General features: G+C 43.9%; 1 protein-coding gene across 1 annotated transcript; it reads right to left on the reverse strand.

Moving 5' to 3' along the window:
* Positions 1-3,704: 3,704 nt before the first annotated feature.
* On the reverse strand, positions 3,705-20,427 carry BLMH (bleomycin hydrolase). The gene is made up of 12 exons (XM_082294411.1): positions 20,360-20,427; positions 19,684-19,881; positions 19,208-19,317; positions 18,429-18,570; positions 17,093-17,181; positions 15,728-15,820; positions 12,019-12,174; positions 11,346-11,504; positions 11,181-11,248; positions 10,655-10,772; positions 8,903-8,972; positions 3,705-4,692 (listed from the first exon to the last, which is right to left on the reverse strand). Exons 1-12 carry the CDS (start codon positions 20,370-20,372, stop codon positions 4,541-4,543), a joined length of 1,368 nt encoding a protein of 455 aa, XP_082150537.1. The 5' UTR covers positions 20,373-20,427; the 3' UTR covers positions 3,705-4,540.
* Between the last annotated feature and the right edge of the window lie 225 nt (positions 20,428-20,652).

Genomic DNA, 20,652 nt, shown 5'->3' on the forward strand with positions numbered 1-20,652 from the left:
CTACTCCAAATACCTCACTCCACTTCTGACACGTTTTTTTCTCCAGTGTTTTTCATCCAGGATTTCTTCATTCCTGCACTTAACGATTTTATAAAAAGTCATAAATCACAGGTCAATGCCGTAGTTTAGGTGGCAGATTTAGGGGAAAAAAAGGTGGAAAAGCAGAATAGGAGCAAGTAAGAGTAGCTGATTGTTCAAGCAGCAGCAGCTTTGCTGGAAGCAGTTGCCAGTTTACAGAGACTTCTTCCAAACAATTGCAAAGAAAATAAACTGAAAACCGAAGAGCCGTAATTTGCACTTTCCTTTGCTGTCCCTGGTCCCTGACAGAGCCACAGCTGGGCAGGGCGAGGCACCTGCACCATCTCAAGGAGAGCTCAGGCATTGCAGTTACACACGCGAGGGACACGTACTAAAATCAGGTTTGTTTGCCATTAACTCCCCGGGGCACGGTGTTAAGGCTGTTTTGTCAAACGGAGCTTTTTCCTTCACTTGCTTTAGGAATCCATGGATCTTTTAGTGCAAATAGCAATATCTGCCTCCTGTCTGCCGTGCTGGATTTCCCTCCTGTGTCCTGGATTGGCTATGCCAACCTCCACTTCACTGCAGACAGGAAAACCCCCACCAGTTTGTGTCCTTGCATGTAATATTCCTCCACAACCTTCCCTCTGTTTCATCCTATTCCAGAAGGTTTGCAGGGACAGGTTCTGCCATGCCTCACTCACGAAACCTTTCTGGAGGTCAAAGCACAGTGTTTTAGTGTGTAAATATCCAGCTGTGGGTCAGACCCTGGGCTCTAAAGAGCAGGATTTTTTTCTTTCCTGGGAGGATGGATGGCACAAGGAATCTACACCTTCTCCCTTTCCATAGAGATTTCCAGCTCACTACTGCTAGGAAAGTGGAAGGGATTTTCCAAACTCACTTTTTCTACGCTCTTACAAGAAAGAAACTCTCTCTACTGAGAGCCCCTCTGCTCTTTACATAATTACATCTTGGGTTTTAAAAAATTTTAGAGGGATCGGGACCTTTGAAGTTTTTCTCCATCTCAGTCTCTGCTTAGAGGAGGTTCTTTAGTTTCTTATCCTGGTCTTTTTGTTCAGGTGTTTTTTCATTAATGCATTTTTTCTTCTGCAGCAGTTGTTGGGTTTGTTTTGTTGGGTTTTTTTGGGTTTAATTTCTTGCCAAACAGCCTGGAACCTTTGGGGCATAATAGAAATAACAGACTGGAGAGTTCAGGCAAAACCCTCAACTTTATGACACTTTATTTATCTCATAAGTGAAAAACTTTCGGGGGCTGTACTGAGCCAGCTCCAGAATCTCATGCCATCTTCTAGGCATTGGTGGGCAAAATTCTGATGATTTAAGGAAAGTATGAGAAAAAGAGAAAGAAAATGGACTTTACACAAGACACACAGATAAAGCAGCTGCAGATTCCAACACAAGGATGGGAATCATCACTCAAATGACCTCATAACAGTAGTACCAACTGTACTGTGAGATCAGTAACAGCTCTGCAAGCATCTCTGATTCACTGCCAATAAAAGAACTGGAACAATTTTCTAAGTAACACAAACCAAACAAATCCTGCAGTATTTGTTTGTTCTCATCTTTCCTTAGTTAGCAATCAGACTGCATTTAGAAGCTATTACATTTGGCTTTAGGATAAAAGAATTTCTGATTGCCTTTCCCTGCTATTTTCCACACCCACAGTGCTGGGATGCACATCTGGGAGTTCAATGAGTTTTGGAGAGGTTTTGTTATTTCCACTACAACTGTTTTAAGAGCACATTCCAGTGGAGAAATCTGATTCCTAGAACCCACAAACCACCACTACACGTAACCTCTCCTCAGTTTCTTCACTAGGAATTGTTTTTATTTTCTGCCATTTGATTAAATCAGAGAGAGTTGACTTTCCTAACATTATCTGTCAATATTTAGCACCTGTCAGGGGAACTGGCTTTGAATTCTCACATGAAAGCTACAGTTTTGTTGACAAACTGGAAAAGAAAACTATTAGTCAGCTGGTTCCTCAGCAATCTAAAGGTTAAGGCTTTGCAAAGGATATATATCTATATATATAGATATAAAGTAAGGGAGAAATCAACATTGAAATACAGTGGGCACGAATTGGTTTTTTACTCTAACCAAAGCATCTTTTTAGCAGTTGTATGTTAATGATTTTGCAGTCTGGATTTACAGTTCATAAGACATGGAGCTCTCTTTGCTGAGTGACAACCTGCAGCAAGCCAGGCTTATTCCCACATTATTTCCACTCTATCCCTTGGAAGGAGTTTTTTTTTTAATCATCTCTGAACCATTTCCTGCAAACTGACAGGGGTTAAGTGGCCTGTTCCTCCATCACACACTCTGCAGAAGTGCTGGAACAATTAACTGGGAACAATCCCTGGCTGTGAAGCATCTCCCACACACCTGGGAAGAGACTGAGGCTCTTCTTGGATCTTCTTGTGCTGCACAGGACCCTGAGAACTTCCTCAGGCTCTGGAGGAAGCACATGGCAGCTCAATCATCCCTCAGCTGTCTCCAGCCTTATCTGAGGGCTGCTGATCCCATTAGTGAGTTTTCCCTCGGGACAAAAGGGCAGAGTGACCCAGTAAAAGTCACATCAGCAGGAGCTGTTCATGGGGAATCCTTTTATCCACCGATTTTACCCACATTTCAAAGTACAGGTTAAAAACAACCCCACCTACCTGGAAGATGTGAGGGTCTGGTTTATGGATAACAACCAATCCTTACCAATGTTTCCATGGCTGTTCTCCCACAGGCAGAGGAATATCCTCAACTTCGTGGCACCAGCACAAACCTCAGAACACTTTGTTCAACTGCCCCCAGAGTCCTCACAGTGGAAAAACCACAGCTCCCACCTTGAAATCTGCATTCCACCTCCCCTTCCCAATTCCACCTTGGAAAGAACTTATAAAATTGCAGGGCATAAAGGCAGAAGTGTTGCTGCCAGATTGGCTTCATTCCCCATAATGTGTTTCAGCCACATGGATTTTCTATGCTTATTTGAAGGAAAGGAAAAAACACAGTACTGTTGTATAAAGTGCACAGGGGAATATCTGGGCAAGAACTGGGGAGATAAGCACGGACTGGACAATGCTTTAACATACTGAAACTAACAAAAACTGGCTTGGAATCAGTTTTATCAAACTCAATCCTCATCAGCACTACCACCAGCAAGAAAAATGTCAAAAAAACTCAAGAGAAAAAGTCAATTCTCCTTGGCTGCTATCACATTCATAGATAGCACAGAGGAAACAGAAGACCTGGTGTTGAAGTTTTAAGTAGAAAGATCCTGAAGGACTAAAACTACTGACCTTTTGGAAGAGGAAAAAGCCCCCAAACAACACATGCATTAGTCATAAAGAAAATATTGTGCATAGCACAACTTTCCAAGAGATCTGGCTCCATGTCAGAGCCACCAGGGAGTACAAGAACTGTTTGCTTGCCTTCATTCAAGTGACAGCATGAAGTGGAGACTGTGCATGAGACCTCAGGAGGGTCCCTGAAGGACGAGCTGGTCCATCCCCCTGCCCAAAGGAGGATCAGCTCCAGCAGAGCCATTTCTGACATTTCTGTAACTTGTTGTTAAAGGTCTGTGCACCCTCATTGCAGGTCACCAACATCTTCCCTTCCCATCAGCTCCATGCACCTCTTTAGAAAAGGAAACCAGAACTGTCCCAGTCACTTTAGAAAGTGTTTATTCAAAAGCTTCATAGCACCATCTTGTTTTTTAAAACAACCAAATAAAATGCAGCAATTAAAACATTGGTTTTTCTGTTGAGCATGACACTAACTCCACCTGTGAACATATTTATGGTTGTTCTTGCTAAAATAACTGAAAAATAGCGCTCCTGTGCACACAGACATAGCACTGGCTCTTGGGGGGGTTATCCAGTCCCAGCTCAATAATGGAAGAATAAAACCAAGTGGAACTGGATACCTCAGGGAAACAGTTCCCCTTCCCCAATTCTGCTGGAAGTTAAAATTTTCTAAAGGTCATTTTTAGCAGTTTCAATTAATATGTCCCCTCCAAATTTCAGCAAAACTAAAAATGTGAATATATAAAGTATTTTTGGGGAGTTCTTTTATAGGACAAGTCAGACCATAATTGGTTAATTATCTCAATATGTTTACTCTAACAATCACCTAACTATTAATTCTAAAGGGCCTTTAATGCCCATTTTTTTCTAGGGAAAACACTGTTCAAAATAATTTTACTACATCACTACGCTGATTCGCATTAAAAATTTAAGGTAAAATCAAACTGCCATTGACAGCACTTATCATCTGCTTTCATTCTGAGGTTTTTTTTTTCCTTTTCCCTTTTGAGTTTTGGAGCAGCCTGTCTGGGAGCTTGGATCAGTAAAGCGCTATTTCCCAAGGATCCTTAACTTACATTTCAGGAATAGGGACCAGGCCGAGGGCTCGGTCACGTTATCGTTTGGCTATGGCTTCCGACCACTGGAATTCTCTATTGCAGCTACTTCTGATGGCCACGAGGAGGCAAATGCTCTGTGCTTCACTTGGCCAAAGCCCCCATGGGGTCCCAGGCTGGCAGAACAATCGGCTCCTGCTGCATCACGGCCAGGATCTCCTCGGGCACGTGCTTCTTGTCCACCACCACCTCGTACACGTACTCGGAGAACCAGTCATCCGTCATGATCAGGTAACCTGGGGGGACACAGAGCATCACAGCACTGAGCCACTGCAGGGAAACAGCCACAGACAAGTCTCACCTATGAATGATGCATTAAACAGGGTCTGGTCGTGCTGGTTATCTCTCAAAACACACAAAAAATATCTGGAGGAAGTTGACATACAGGATGCACTTTGTGTGCAGTGAAAGGTCAAGCAAGAAGCCCACCAGGAAAAACAGTATCATAATTTATGTTTGCTCTGTTAAAATGGGCACTGACAATACTCAAGGGAATTACAAAGCCTTCCAGGCTTCTAAGGCAGAATGTAAAATTATTTGAATCTATTTGAGGCTTTAGAATTTTCCAGGTGAATATCAACCTGTTCTAAGAAAACTTTCTTGGTTTAGTTTTTGCAGTAAGAGGCAGCCACTGCTTTCCTCAAAGCCATTTAAATCACACTTTGGCTGAATCAAATCTTAATTTTCTCTCTATGAAAATGACAGCAAACACCCTTTGAACTGGGAGTGAGGGAAATCACTTTAGAGGTTTTAGCAGAGAGCTGCCATTGGAACAAGCTATTCCAGGTGAACTGGGAAGAAGTGGCTGGGAGAAAGGAAGCATTTAGCAGACAGATGAGAAGCCTTAATGTAATAAAGTTCCTCGTGTCCTTCCTTATACAGTATCATCACACAATCAAATGAAACAAGAAAATGTCCAGAGTATGGACAATAAATGCATCTATCTCCACCATCTTGTTTCTAAAGCAAGAGATCAGATAATCCCATAAATTAAAACCCCTATCAACTGTAACCTGAGCTAGAAGCCATGTTGGAAACACTGCCAAAGGGAGCTGCCTTGATTATCCTCTCTTCAGGATATGAGTTCTTGGGACACACAAAAACCTCCCACTCCCAAGAGCCAACAAGTAATTGCACCCTGAGAGGATTAATGAACTCTGCCTCTGACATCCTGTCCCTCGGAGCCGATTGGGATCGCAGCGTCTGAGCGAGGAGGAAGCTCCGAGCACGACTCCAGAACATGCAAATAGCTCAGGTCACTCTTTGGGGAGGCCTGGGCAGTGCAGACCCACACAAACACATCCTACAGACACCTGGGATGCCCCTGTACGTCCCCAAAGGGCCTTGGAGAAGGCACACTGTGCTTGTGCTGTAACTCCTGGGGAGAGCAAATGAACAGTGCCTCTCACAGGGCACTTTTGGGATGAGAGATGCACACACAGACTCTGGGTGCCTACAGTTAAATCCTTGAAATGCCTTCCTGCAGGACAGCAACAGCCAATACAAGAGATGAAAAGCCCAAAGGGAGCTGACTTCTAGCTGGAGATGTATCCTAAAAAAGCTCTTTTCATGCCAAAACAAGCAGATGGCCCCCTCTCCACAGTATTTCCCTCTTCCTTGCTTTTAAAAAAGGATATCTGATGGGATAAGCTGGGTTCAAAGTTAGGTAGTAATGTCCTGTGTGTCTCCAGAACAAAAGAGTACTCCGAATAATTAAACTTGCCTGTGTGGCTGAAAAAGTGCCAATAAAACAGAAAGGAAATATTTGACTAGGAAGTAACTTTTTTACCTCAGAAAACAAGCAGTGTTTGTCAGCAGCTGTGTTCATTCCTCAAGCAAAAACACACAGGGTTCCAGAAACACTCATACAACAGATATAAAAGTAATTACTAAATATTTAGGCGAGACAAAGCTGGGCTGGTTCACAGGGGTTCCCTTTCTCCAGGACAAGCACTACCACAAGATTTCAGTTCAGCCTACTCTGCAGTGTGAACATATAACTGATTCCAGCCCATAATTCCCACACCAGGAGTGCCAGTCTTGCACCATTCCAGTCAGGGGAAACAGGTGGCACCTGGCACCTTGGACTGTACTTGGAACAACAGGGAACCCCACATGAAAACACTCAGTTCTTTCCACCCCAAAAAAGTCACTTGTTTGCTCATTTTTTGAAGACTCAAGACCAGTCCCTGGTGTTTTGTTGCAGGCTGGACCCTTGATCACCCTGTCCAAGAAATCCTGGGAGTTGGGGCTTACTCGTATCCCCCACACCCAACTGGGCCTCAGCTGGGATGTGCCAAGTTTAGCATCATTCTTGGCTGACTCCTCACTGATGTGGACTCTGGTTTCTTGTGCTGGACTTGCCCAAGCACAGCTTCTCAATTCCTTAACAAGGCAGATAAGATAAAAAGTTTAACTCTTATCACAGTGAGACACAGCCTCATTGGCACAGCAAGACAGCTCACACAAACTGAGTCCTCACCCTCCTACACCAGCTACTACTGAAGAGTGAAAAATCAGGGCAGGAAGGAAAAGAAACCCCATCAAGCTGAGTCACAGTCCCTGAAGAGATTTAAATGATGTGTAGATGTGACATTTGGGGACATGGTTCAGTGGGGACTTGGCAGTGCTGGGTGAACAGCTGGACTCTTTTGGACCTTAAAAGGGCTTTTCCAACCTAAATGATTCTGTGACTCTCAGCTACCTCTTCTAGTGGTTGGAAGGAGCTCTGGAGGACATGTCCAATTTGCCTTTTGCTCCAGAGCAGCTTGTTTGGTCATACACAAGAAAATCATTCAGGGATTCACCTCCCTAAAAAAATAGCAGTCTGAAATAGACTCAAGCTTCCTACTTCTGATGGGATTTTCTGTCAAGGCACTTTTCCAGGGAACTCCCTGAGCAAAACAAGTATAGTCAGGGAGCAAGAGTTCCCAGAGAGTGTGATGTCCCCTGGTACAAAGCAGATAAGGGACAGTGACTCACCCTGCAAAGTCCACACAGATGGCATGGAGACAAGGTAGGGCAGGGTTATTCAAGTCACTCTGGGGTCCCTTTATTTTTCAAAGGAACAACCAGCTCCTCTCACATGGCTCTAGAAGTCATTCTTGAAAAGTGAGTGTGCATGTGGGTGCTGCAGCACAGAAGTGCCACAGCTCAGTCCCAGCCCAACAAGCATCACTTGCAGCAGTGTCAGGGCTCAGCTGCTGCCCTGTGCTTTTGATGTTACCTCAGCATTGATTTGACTTCTTTACTTAATCCAACAGTCCAAAGAACATTTTACTACTGTCATATTGCTGAGCCTTGAAGGCTGAGCATCAACAGTTTCATTGTTTTGTCAAGACTGAAGATTTTTATTGGAATACTTTGCTGCAAATGGATACAGTTAACTCAGAACAGAAACTACTGCATGACCAAGAGGCCGCAACAAATTAAGACACTTTTCCAAGAATATTCTGTTTTCCTCTGAGTTGTTCATGCTATCAAACAGCTTTTAAATAAGACCACATCCTAAAACAGAGTTCTCCAAAAATAGTCTATTCCCAGAAGAAAACCAAGACATCCTGGGAAAGTTCTGCCACACCAAATCTTACAAGCACAACATTTGGGATTAATGTGCAGCAGAAAAATGTGGCCAGCAATGACTGTTATTCCCTGGGACACAGAGTCTGGCCTGGCACACTCACCACTGAGGGTGTGCCACAGCTGAGTCCACATCCTGCCTGTCTCACTCAGGAGATGACAAAAATCCTGGAGTTGCCCTCCACTCCATGTAGGAAAAGCTGCCTGACCTTGGCAGGGCAAAGCAGGGATGCTCTGACACCACCAGCCCCACTCACCAAGGGCTGGGGAACTCAGAGCTGCCCCTCAGACCAGCAGAGAAACACCCTGTGGTCATTCCCAGTTTCCATGAGCAGGGAAGCAACTGGAAGCAATTTCCTAAACCAGCTCTGAGCTGTGACTCAGGGTTGTGTCCCACTCCTGCCAGGTGCCACACCAGGCTGGCACAGGGCCCTGGCACAGCCCCCAGAGCCTTCCCAAAGTGTCCCAACAGGGCAGCAGCTACAGGAAAACAAGTTCATGGAGAAGCCCCAGCACAAGCAGAAGCACAGTAAGGACTGGATTTTGTGTCCCTGCCTGTCACAGCAGCTGCAAACTCCTGCAGCTGCTGGGGTTTTTGGCAGGGATAATGGCTGGGAATTTACTTGGGATCAACAGCAAACTGATATCAAGGCTTAAGAGTATCAGCAACTTCCCTGTAATAAACTGAACAACCTTAGCAAAAATTGATGATGAAGGAATTAAACTTTGATAAAATACGAGCTTTTGATAAAGTCTGTTGGTATCTTCCCATGCCTTCTGTAATCAAACCAGTCTGGGTATTGGATTGTCCCTTCCACATCCTTATTTCCAAACATTCAGCTTTCTGTTCCCATGACTATAAATTACCTTTATTGCCACGGTCTTCACCCCACGAGTTTTCCACTCTCCATTTTTCAAATGCATCTTCTTGCCCATCCTGTTACAAAACAAGCCCATGACATTCAGCAGTGAAGGAGAGGCCACACCTGAGCAGCCAACCCCTTCCACACCCAAATCCAGCGCCAGGAAAACACAGAGCTCCACTCCTGAGAATCCCAATGGTTTCTTGTTAATGGCTGGAGAAAGGCCATTTTCTAAAATACTCATCTACTTACTTAGATAAAATATGAGGAAATGTGGTCAAGAAGAGAGCCTGCAATCAAGATTTATTTTATCAGGAAACTGAAATTTAGTTAAGTTCTAGTTTGGACTTAACTGACTCACAGAATTTAAGCTGCTGTCCCTATCCCCCATCAGGGCACAGGGGAAATTAAATACAGGATGCACAACTTGCCTGAACTGAAAATCAGAGGAAAGGAACAAGGAACTCTGAGAATTCAGAACAGCATTAGTAAGAGCAAGTGCAAACTCTTGAAGAATCTAGCTGAAGGCCACAGCTCCACGTCTGGTGCTGTGCAATTAAAATATTTTAATACAAAAAACTAACCTGAGAAACACCCCATAAATCTATTTTTAATACTCAATGGAATATTGTAATGCTTCTATTCTCCCTTGAAAAGAGAGAACAGTCTTTATGATGAGACACTCAAGAACTCTCAGACCAAAGATGTGAACTCTGGATGCTCTCAGAGAAATTGGGAAGAACTCATTCATGTACAGTAACTTTTTAACCAAAAGGTGCATTTAATCCACATCAATTTCTGATGCTGTAAAATTGTAATAGGATTTTTTTAAATCTTCAAAGCCTTTTTATAAAAAAAGTTAAGTAAATCCAAAATATTACATTTTACAACTCAGTTTCTCAAAGCCCCTTCAGATTAAGGTTTTTAAGAAGTACCAACTATGAAGTTTTCCTTGTTTTTGCAGTGAGATATTTAGAGAAGTGTTTGTGCCATCTGATACACAATGGAGGTGTTAAGAGCTCAGAATGCAGAAAACAGGAAAAAATTATATTGAGTTGTAAAAAGTAACTTGGAACATTCTTATGACCCAGCAGTTCCATCTCAAGACTCAAAACACCACAGCTCAAGCAAACTTGCTCAGTGCTGTGCAAGCTGTTATTTCTCAAGCCAAGGTCAAGCTGGACAGGAAGAGATCACTTCAAAGAAACTTTAATATTGACAACTTCTGAAAAGAAATGGAAACATCAGCTTTGCAGATAACCCCGAGTTGTAAGTTTTAACATGGTTCATTTTACTTTATTATGTGCTTTGTTATGGTGCCAGGAGCAGATCTAGCTGTGGATTTTTTTTGCCACAGAGCTATGTTGGACACCATTTCCCTTCCCTAATTAGAGGTCAGAGAGATCATGTGCCAGGGAGCTGCAGGAGGTTAACCCTGCTGCAAAGTGCCTCCTACTAGCATTTTAACAGGAGCTGCAGGCTCTAAACCAGACTGGACTAACCATGCAGTGGTTGTCCAATAAAAGTTTGTGGGTAAAAGGAAAGAAGTCCTTTGACACATCTAAAAGTCTTCCCTCCTTGTTAAGTATTTATAGTTCTGAACACTCAGACACAAACAACACAAAGGGAATAAACAACCAGGCCTTGTGCACCAGGGGGTTGGGGCAAAGTGTGAGTGAACCCAGGACACAAAGAAGCTGCCAGGATATTCCAACACATCCCTGCCAGCATAAGAACTCCAGGAGGGAGACTCTACCTTCTCAGTGACAGCTGTCAGGACCATGGCATGGGTCATCAGGGATTCTCCAAAGATCAATCGTTCTGCTTTGTTCATGTTCTTGATGGAGACACCAAACACCAGCTCATGATTAAATCTAGCAGAAAGACAAATAAGCCACATGAGAAAGGATGCAGGGGGAGTTCTGACTAAGTCAGGGAATCAGGAGACTGCCCTGTGCCAGGACAGTGCACTGGCATACGAGTTCAGCCAATTTTAATGTCAGAATAAATGCAAAAACTGATCCCTTTAGGAGTTTCTCTCACCATATATTAGACATTTAAATAAGTAAGAATATTTAACAACTACTCATAGTGCATCTTTAAAGGATTCACATTAAACTAACAAGCAAAATAGAAATTCTGCTGCTGCTGAATTACTTAAATATACTCTTTTGGGGTATATAATCCAAAGTATGCACAAATCAGTTCCTTGAGCAGCTAAAGGACTGTTCATGTCCTCACTGAGCATACCAAATGACATTCTGGTTTGATTCTCTACTCACATATTCAGGTCATTGATTCCCAACTTGCCATAGAAGTGCTTTGCCACATCACAGCCAAACCACACAGCCTGCAAAGAGAAGGAAGGGTCATGTCTGGGCCAAATCCCAGGAATATCACACAGCATGAGCTGCACTGTGCCATCCACAAAGAGAAGCCAAACCCACCTCGCCATCCTTAATAGATGCTGCAGCCAATTTCTTCAAGACCTCCACAGGCTGGTTGTTGTAGAGAGTTTTCCTCCCTCCAGCCATGTTGCCCAGGTACTCCACTGTGTAGAGCCTGTTGTAGGGATTCTGGGGTCGAGGATCGTTCACTAGACAAATCTGCCAAAAACCAAGATGCCATAAAGTAAGGTGCAACATAACTGAAATTGTTGAGGAGTGAATCTAGAAGGATTTCAGGGAATGGCTTTTGTTCCAGCCAGCTGTCTGCCCCATTAGCCAACAAGCCACTTGGCTGAAATAAGAGGTTTTTTAAGGTTGTGTTTGTTGGGGACTTTTTGTTTTGTTTCACAAGTTCACCTCATAACTGTGGCAGAGCAGCTCTGCATGTTATTCCTTCTCAAATGTCTGCCTTATGACATATTACAACTGATTAGATCATTGCAAATTTTATCATTACAAAACCCTTGGGGACTGCAACACGAGATCCCAGATAACTGAAGGGTAGAGTACAAACAGCACAACAGGGAGAATAAACACAGGGCCATCTCTGACTTGGGCAAGCAGTGCCCATCCCATGTGCTGCAGCTACAGGGGGGACAGACACTGTCAACAGTGGAAAATAAGTGGTTTAGCAGCAAAAAAAAGGCCTTGGAAAGCTTTCAGCATCCCCAACCTTGTCCTCCATGTTGAAGTAAGGCTTCACATGCTCGTTGTAGAACTGCACCGGGGTCATGGGGCCGTATTTGTGGTAGTTCTTCTCCTTATCCCGGAACTCCCAACAGAAAGTCTCTGGAGGGCTGCCCAGGCAAGTGCTCACTATTCTGAATACCTGTCCAGAGAAGCAAACAGCTGTGAGCCTGCTGGAACATGCAGGTGTGTCTCTCCTACCACAGCAATGCCACTGGACAATGGATTTCTCCACATGAGAATCAGCTGGAGAAACGGGACCTTAACAGGCACCTTTGAACACACGAATCAACACACACAGCAATTATCTGCATTCAGCTCTTGAAATCTGGGTGTTTCAGCAGTTCAAAACCAGTCTGAAAGGCCTCAGGAAAATCAACAGAGCTTCCCTCCCCACTTTCACACTCCATGTTCTCAGGTAAACTGCCAGGCAAAAGAGAAGCTTATAAATTCCAGGTTATCCTAAGAATGCAGCAGCCCAAAGCAAAAACCAGGACACTTCCCAGCCTCATTACAACATTTCATAAGTAACTCTGAAGCTCCTCCAACACTGCAAGAGAAACTTTATCAAAGTGACTCTCAAAAGCATTCAGCATCACCTGTTCCACCAGGTGGTTTGCCCCATGCAGAGACAAACCAGACCTTTTAACATGGGCATTTTATCCCAGTGTTTCCCCTGTACTAATTCATTTTTTACTGTAATGTTCATTTGGATTTCAAAGATGGGCCTTTGCTTCTTTTCAAAAGCCCAGAATAATCTCCTCATCTGTTTTAATGCATTTAACAGTATCTCTGTTTAGGGCTGAGCTGGCAGGTTTCACAATTTAATTCCAGCTCCCTGCCTGCTGCCTGTGACATCTTTTGCAGCTGGCAGCTATCTTTGGATTTTTAGCACAAAAAGTTGACCAGATTTCAAGTCATCATCCTCCCTGTAAATCAGAATATAAAACTGCACTTCAGAACCACTACTGTACTTTCTCACAGGGCTTATAAGAAAATGTGCCAACACTGGCAGTGTAACCAGATGAGTGTCTTTAGAGATACTGAGCAGGACCTGCCACAGGTACTCTGGGGACAGGGAATTTAATCACAGTCAAACAGGTTTGAATCTGTTTTATTTCAGCTGACACTGATCTTCAGCTCTGTCCATGTCCTGAGCACAAGATGAGTCTCTTCCTTGCAAGGAACTATCAGGTTATTGAAAATAAGAGGAGAAGGAGTCAAATCTCAGCTGCACCTTCTGCACTGGGATCCAGCTCCTGTGGGCTGTGCCAGCTTTCCCAGCCTGGCAGTCTTCACACTTACATAGCAGAGTAGACACAATACCTCTCCCAAAGCTGATTTAACTCTTTCTGTGGAGCTGACCCTAAGGTTCCATAAGAGCTGGCTTTATGTTAATGTGCTCTTTGTGCTGACAGCAAAAGGAGTGCAATGCTCCTGCTAAATAAAGGTGTTCTTGCTCCAAGCAATTTAAGAAAACAATTTAAAAGATTAATTACAGGTTGAAACAAGGGTGTGGGCATAAGGCTTCTACCACAGAAACTCACACATTTCTCAATAAATATGGTAAAGAGCAAGTGTAAACCCCTGAACTACTATAAATATTTAATTTTGCACAGACTGCACAAAAGGTACCATTTGCTGTGGCTACACCCACATTACCTCAGATAACTGCAAGCGCTGAGAGATGAGGCCAAGAACACAAAATAAGCAAGAAAAATGCCTAAAAGGAGAGCAGCAACCAAATGGGCTCCAGCCAGAGGAAGGAAAATGATGGAGACAGAAGTCTCCAGTGAACAGAGGCACTGGAGCCTAGAATGGCCTCCCTCAATTGTTTTGCTACCACACCCAACACAGGCACTCTTCATATCTCACAAGCTTCCTCTATCAATAAATAAAATAAGCATATTTAAACTAAAAGGTGACTTACATTGCCCTAGAAACAGCTAGAACCAAGATAAAGCAAAGATATAGTGGCTTGTAATAAACCCCAAAATGAATGAGGAGGGGAAAAGGAGGACACTCCTGATAAGGAAGAATCCACAAAGGAGAACAGCAAAGGAAGAAAAATTCTATTGCATGAACTGCACTGATTGCAACTTCTGACCTGCTGTGCACTGGTTTGATAAGAATGTTTATGCAGTTCTGGAGTGAATATTTAATCCTGTGTTCCAAGACAACCACCCCATTTCAGCTCGAGTGCTGCTCCCAGCAGGAGCAAACCAAGATTTGCTATGCAAATAGAACCTCCCAGAACAAAACCAAGCTCTGCTTTGCCACAAAAACACAGAGGCAAGACCACTTGTACACATCTGAACACATGCAAACCACCTTCACTGCTGCAGGAGAAAATGCTGTGTTAACATCAGAGAGTTAAGCACAACCTTTTACAGAACAAACTGCAATCAGTTAAGAACTTTTCATGTCAGTTCCAGGATCTCTTTGTCAGAGGGCAAGAGGCTCTATCTACATAAATGAAGAAACATTTAGCAGTGAACTGTGTGTCACTGCCCTAAGAATGACCATCTCTAGGAAGCTTCTGATGTCTGCTGTAGAATCCCCCAAGGGCTTTTGGACACACACTGCATGTAAGTTACACTAATTCACCTTTGAACTAAGTGCTGATTGGCAACTTTCTGGGGTAGGCTCAAATCAAAGCACAGCACTCTTAAGGCATGAAATTTCACAACAGTTTTGATGAAACCCAAGGAACACAAATCAGTTTTCTTCTTTTAACTTAACCTTAAAATTAGACACAAAGAAGCTACAGAATTTTACAGGAAGTGCAAAGATGAATTTCCAAAACCAACACATTAATCAATATGGAACTGCCTAAAACTTTACAGAGATAGCCCAAGGTAGGTTCTGCCTAACAGTGATGTCCACTGTATTGCAAAAAAACTAACACACACCAGCAAAACATTTGATTTCTTGACTCACCTAAAAACATACATTTAGCCACTGGGTCACTTGGCATTGTATGTTTGAGAAATAAATTAAATACATTTTTGTTTAAAGTGCATGCACTCAGTTACACTAAAACAGCCTCAAGGTTAAGTTATTTTTGGCAGTTTAAGAATCAAGTATGAGCAGCACAGAATGAGAAAAATTATGTGGGTCTGTGTGAGCAGGAGGAGGTTCAGGCAGTACAGACACACTGACAGTGATGGAGTCAATTCACAGCCCAAACCATGCTGCAATTCATTCCTCTGCTGCCCTCCAGGATCACACCTCAGCTGGACTCAGCCTTGTGCAGACACCTCCCTTTTGTGGTTCTTTTCTGCTCTCTTGTGGGGAATCCTTGCACAACACTTGTGCTGCAAGATTTGCCTTCAAAGCCATCAGGATGCAAATTTCAACCTTTCCTGTTTTTTATAAGAGCCTGACAGGCCACTGTTTTGATCTCTCAAGAGACAAAATGCTGCTTTTCCTAGAGCAAGGGGCAGATGTCTGTAAAATATCATCATTCCAAAATCTATGGATGCAAAATATTTGTCTGGAAGGATTAGAAAAACTCAGAATGATGTAAGCAACAAACCACTGCAAAACAAATCCACTTGAACAGCTCCAAGCACACTTTCTTAAGCAACAAGAGACACTTGTTTTGGCTGATCCAGTACTACAGAACAAAAATTTAAAAATCTCATCCATTCCAGCCCTGTGTTCCAAGATTCAAGTCACACCAGTTTACTTACCTCTTCTATCATCATGTCCATGGCAGCACAAAGTTCTCCCTTGCTTCCTCCACTTTCCACCATATTTCTTAGCCTCAAACAGTATTCTCTCATCTGTTTAAAGAGAAAGTCACTTTGTTATAAAGGGTATGAAAGGTGTCACCTGATCAGTTTCAGGACTTCCTAGCTGGTTGTTTCAAACACCTGTTTAACTCTTCATACCATGTTTTCAAAATAAAAATACCTTTCAGAAGTTTCATTAAAGATTGATTCATTAAAAAATAACAAGATAATTCAATGCTGCTAAAGTAAAATACCACAAAAAATTAACAAATAGTCACAATTCAATTACCATTTTCAACCACTGATGTGAGGCTTGCAGCCATTAAGCTCTTAAGGTTTGATTTCTCTCAGTCCCATAAGTGACGCCACAACATCCACACATACCAGCGCCTCTGACTTACAGAACACACTTTCTTCATCCTGTCACATTTATTTTGCAATTCTAATGCATAATTGATCTCTTGGCTGATGAAAAGAAAGGGGCATTTCCCCACTGTATGCACAGCTTCCCATTAGTGTCACCATCCATAAGGCCAGGAATGGTGATGGGGCTCCCTCAGGACCAGCTGCTTTGCCATGCTCAGGATTAGAACAACATTAACAATATTTAATATGTCCAAGCTCATTCCACCACATATTTTGCATTTTTTATGTGGATTTCAGCAGGCAGTTTTTCCTGAGCATGCAGCATATGAACTGGAAAAAATATAGCAAATGGTAAAAAATGTTTTAATTGCCTTTTTCATCTCGCTACCTACACCAGCACCTCCCCAGGCTAATTCACTTCTGCAGTTCAGGCAGTGAGTTAACACCTTCCTTCAGACAAAGCTGTGCACTTCTATACTGAAAGCTGATTTTTAACTTGCAGTGTTTTTAAAATACTTTTTTTTCCTCCATCTTTTTCACCAAATTTGGCAGTCATCTCTAAAAACCTTGGCACACAGGGAGATGAGATACTGAAAGGGTGGAAAAAGACACCTAGACACCATGTGCTGGTTTTGCAGAAACAGATTTAAGCAGCCACATGTCAAGAATTAACTTCCTTGGAAATCTGAGGATTAGGAATAACTGCTGCTGAAACCACAAGAGGAACTTTCAAGCTACTGAAGCCTGACAATGGACATCTTCCATGATCTCACCTTCCTGCTCCACGTTTCAAGATTAACATCAGGCTTTGCTGAGACTTTAGGCTGCTTGTAAATAAATTTCAGTTGCTGAGATGCACTTAACACTTTGGTCAATAAGGATAAGGTGTTTAGGAACATTTGGAGCAGTTTCATTCCCATCCCCTCCCCTAAGTTGTATCATCTAAATCAATTTTACCTTATGATTCAAGATCTCGTTCATCCTTCTAGTAGCCTCTGTGGTATGAGACTCTGGGAAATATTTCTTGGGGACAACACCATACTTCTCTAAAATAAATAAAACTAAAGGTTAACAATTGGCTTTTTCACAAAATAGATACTTCTACTTCTGCTCATATCCATGTGAAAGATAAAGAGTTTGGGTTTGTGCAGAGATTATATGGGACAAGCTCTTATTTAAAGGTTACAAGTACCCAAAGTTTACATTTTAATTTGTGACTGAATCTTGACCTCTGATCTGCATTCCACAGGGATACCAGAACGTGGAATCCCTGAACTGCTCAGTATCATTTAACTCAACACTTAAAAGTTCTGAATTAATTAGTGCTTTAGGAAGTCCAGTTCACCAGGAAAAAAAAAAACTTGATTACTTTAAAATTAATCTCCTGAAATACGTTCTGAAGAACTGGGCCTCCTATGAATCATTCCATGTAGTTTATCTAAGGTTAAAACTGACTTCCCAGTCTCCTTTCCTCCTCAACATTTATAAAACACCAGCAGCAGCTCAGTGGTTTCCTACATTACAGTACCACTCTCAGATCTCACCATGCAAGGCTCTGGATGTAACAGCAGCAGCCAGAATCTCTGCCCTGATTAAGTATTTATAGCAATATGATAAGGAAAAAAGGAACCTCCAGGCTTCAAAGAAACAAACTCCTTTTGTGATTCTAAATTTGTATTATTGCCTTGTTGATTTACAAAGGTGTCACATTGTTTCACAACACAAATGAAAGCAGGTGCTGGTGTAATTAAGTATCTCCAGCAGCTGTAGGATCCCGTTTCTGCTGGAGCTTTGTAAGACCAGCACTGCCACATTCCACATCAATTCCCTCTCACTGATCTTTATACCAACTTCAGGCTGCAGTTCCAAGTAGTTTTGCTTCAGCTTTGCAGACACACCCAGGTCAAGCAGTGGCTTTTTCCTTACCATGCACCCTAAAGATGGTGTACATGGATATAAATAAATGAGATTGAGTTGATGACTGGAGAAAAAGGGGATTGAACCCTTTTATTAAATGGAAAATCAGGGCTATCTAATTATTTGTTGATCTTCTGAGCTTTTATCATCAGCAGGAATATGAAAAAGCGATACCTGAGAAGATTTAGGCCCAATATTTATAATATGGCCCAAAAAAAGGTCTTTGATTTAAAAAAAAAAAAATACGGGGGTTAATGGCATCATGTGCCTTAGCCAAATCCCAGGTGTCAAACTCCATTTCTTATTCTATTCCATTCCCTATTTCTCAAACCAGGCTGCAATTTTAGGAAGGGCTCCTCATGATGAGTTCTCTCACCAATAATGTTAACCAACATATCCCACTGTCCACCATCATTCGTGGGGTTGGAGAGCAGGAACTGCACCAGTCTTCCTTCCACTGGCTCCTTTTTCTGAGCTGTTTCCACAAAGGCATTTAAAAAGTAGTAACAACGCTCAACCTGAAACACACAGATTAAAAAAACCCTTTTAAGTCTGATGCATTAATGAATTGCTGAGTATTCAGTTCTTTGCAAGTACAGAATAGATGAAGCCACTTTTCTGCTTATCCAGTGAAGTCCTCATTTTCCCCTCTAGCATTCCACGGGCTACCCTATAAAATTCTTTGTTACAGACCAAATACTTAGGAGTGAGTTAGCCCAGAGCTTGAGGGTAGGGGAACAGGAAATGTGAAAGAGAACTTATGCAATGAAGCCTGGCCCAAACTAGTACTAGATTTGCTTGATTTCCCTTATGGGGAAAAGCAGGCACAGCTCACCCATCAGTTCACAAGCACAACTGAAACCTCACAGCTACAGTCATGTTTCCCCTGAACCTCCAACAAGTAACTTCTGAAATATACAGCTCTTAAAAAAAAGAAAAAAGACTTTTACTATTCCAAAACATCAACATCTTGGCAACTTTCTTCTCAAGCTGAAAGTCCCCCTTTGCTCAACCACCTGCATTTAGAACACATTTTTAAAGAACTTTTGAAATTTCTTCTCATACATGTTAAAACAATCCAGCCTAAAAGAAGTTCTGTCCCAACACTAACACCTGATTGCATAAGCAATCCTACAACAACCTGCACGACTGTACCTTATCCCAGAAAAAGAGATAGGACTGGCTGAACTCAAACTCTTCAATGTTGTATTTCTTCATGAAAGGAAGACGCATTGCGTTGAGGCAGGAAAAAATCCAGCATCTCCCTGAGAGATCAAAGGAACACGAATTAAACTGGAATGCCTGTGCTCAAGAGCTGCACAACAATTTCTTTTACCACGAGATTCATGACACAGTTCTGCCTCGAGCCTTTGGCTGGGCTTCTACAACACCAAAAAGCTCTGAAGGAGTTCTGAAATCTTTCACTGCAAGCACAAATCTCCATTACACTATGCAGAAGGGAAAAGAGGCAAACGCTGCAAGTCTCAAGTGTGTTATTAACTTAGGAAGATGCTGCAGGAATTCGACCTTGCTCCAAAGCCCGGACAAAGGGCTCCGGAGCAGCGGCCGCTCCCAGGACACCAATCAATGTTACGAAGCAGCCCCCAAACGCCGGCCCCGGCCGCCCTTACCGGAGTTCTTCTGGTTGGTGACGGGCTTGCCCTCGGCGGGCACGGCGTGCTGGAACACCTGCACGGTGTCCTGCACCACCTGCCGCTGCAGGCACACCTCCAGCGGGTCGTTGCATGTGGCCACGTTCTGGGCCAGCAGGAACTGCGGCTCGGCCCGCAGCCGCCGGCTGAAGGCGACGGCCTTCTCCGTGCTCAGCCCTGCGGGACACCGGGACAGGGACACCGGGACAGGGTCACCACCGGCCCCGCACCCCCGGCAACACACACACCCCCTCCCATCCACCGCCGAGGTAACGGTGAGGCTCCCGCGCCCTCCGTACAATGGGCACCTTATCCCTGTCCGTAGCTCCGGTAAGGTCCCGGTAACGCCCCGCTCCCCCCGGTAATTCCCTCCCCGCCCGACCCATTGCTGAGGTAACCATGAGTCTCCCACCCCCAGACTACATATCCCACCCGTAGCCCCGGTGAGGGCCGGTAACTCCCTCCCTACCCCGGTAATTTCCTTCCCCCGACCCACTGCTGAGGTAACGATGACACCCCCACCCCCCAACCACCTCCATCGACAACATCTCCCCCCTCCCGATCTCCGTTCCCCGGTACACCGCCCCCCATCGCTGAAGTACCGCTGTGCCCCCCTCCACCCCTCACGGACAGGCGCCCCCCGGCCCCCCCTCACCGCGGGCGTTCATGGCGGCACCGGCAGCACGATCCCGGCGCGGGCCTGAGGCGGAAGCGGCTCTTATAGCGCCGGCACCGGAAGCCGGAAGAGGGGCCCGGGGCCGCGGCCGGGGGCGAGGGGGGCGAACGGCGAGGGGAGGGCGGACGGTGAGAGGCGAGGGACACGTTTAGTGACGGGGAGCCGCTGGGGCGGCCCCTCACAGAGACCCCTCACACTGATCCCTGACGACGACCCCTCCCACTGGCCCCTCACACAAAGCCCTCTCACCCACCCCTCTCACCGGCCCCTCA

This window comes from Coloeus monedula (assembly GCF_965178545.1).
Source record: "Coloeus monedula genome assembly, chromosome: 20".
NCBI lineage: Eukaryota > Metazoa > Chordata > Aves > Passeriformes > Corvidae > Coloeus > Coloeus monedula.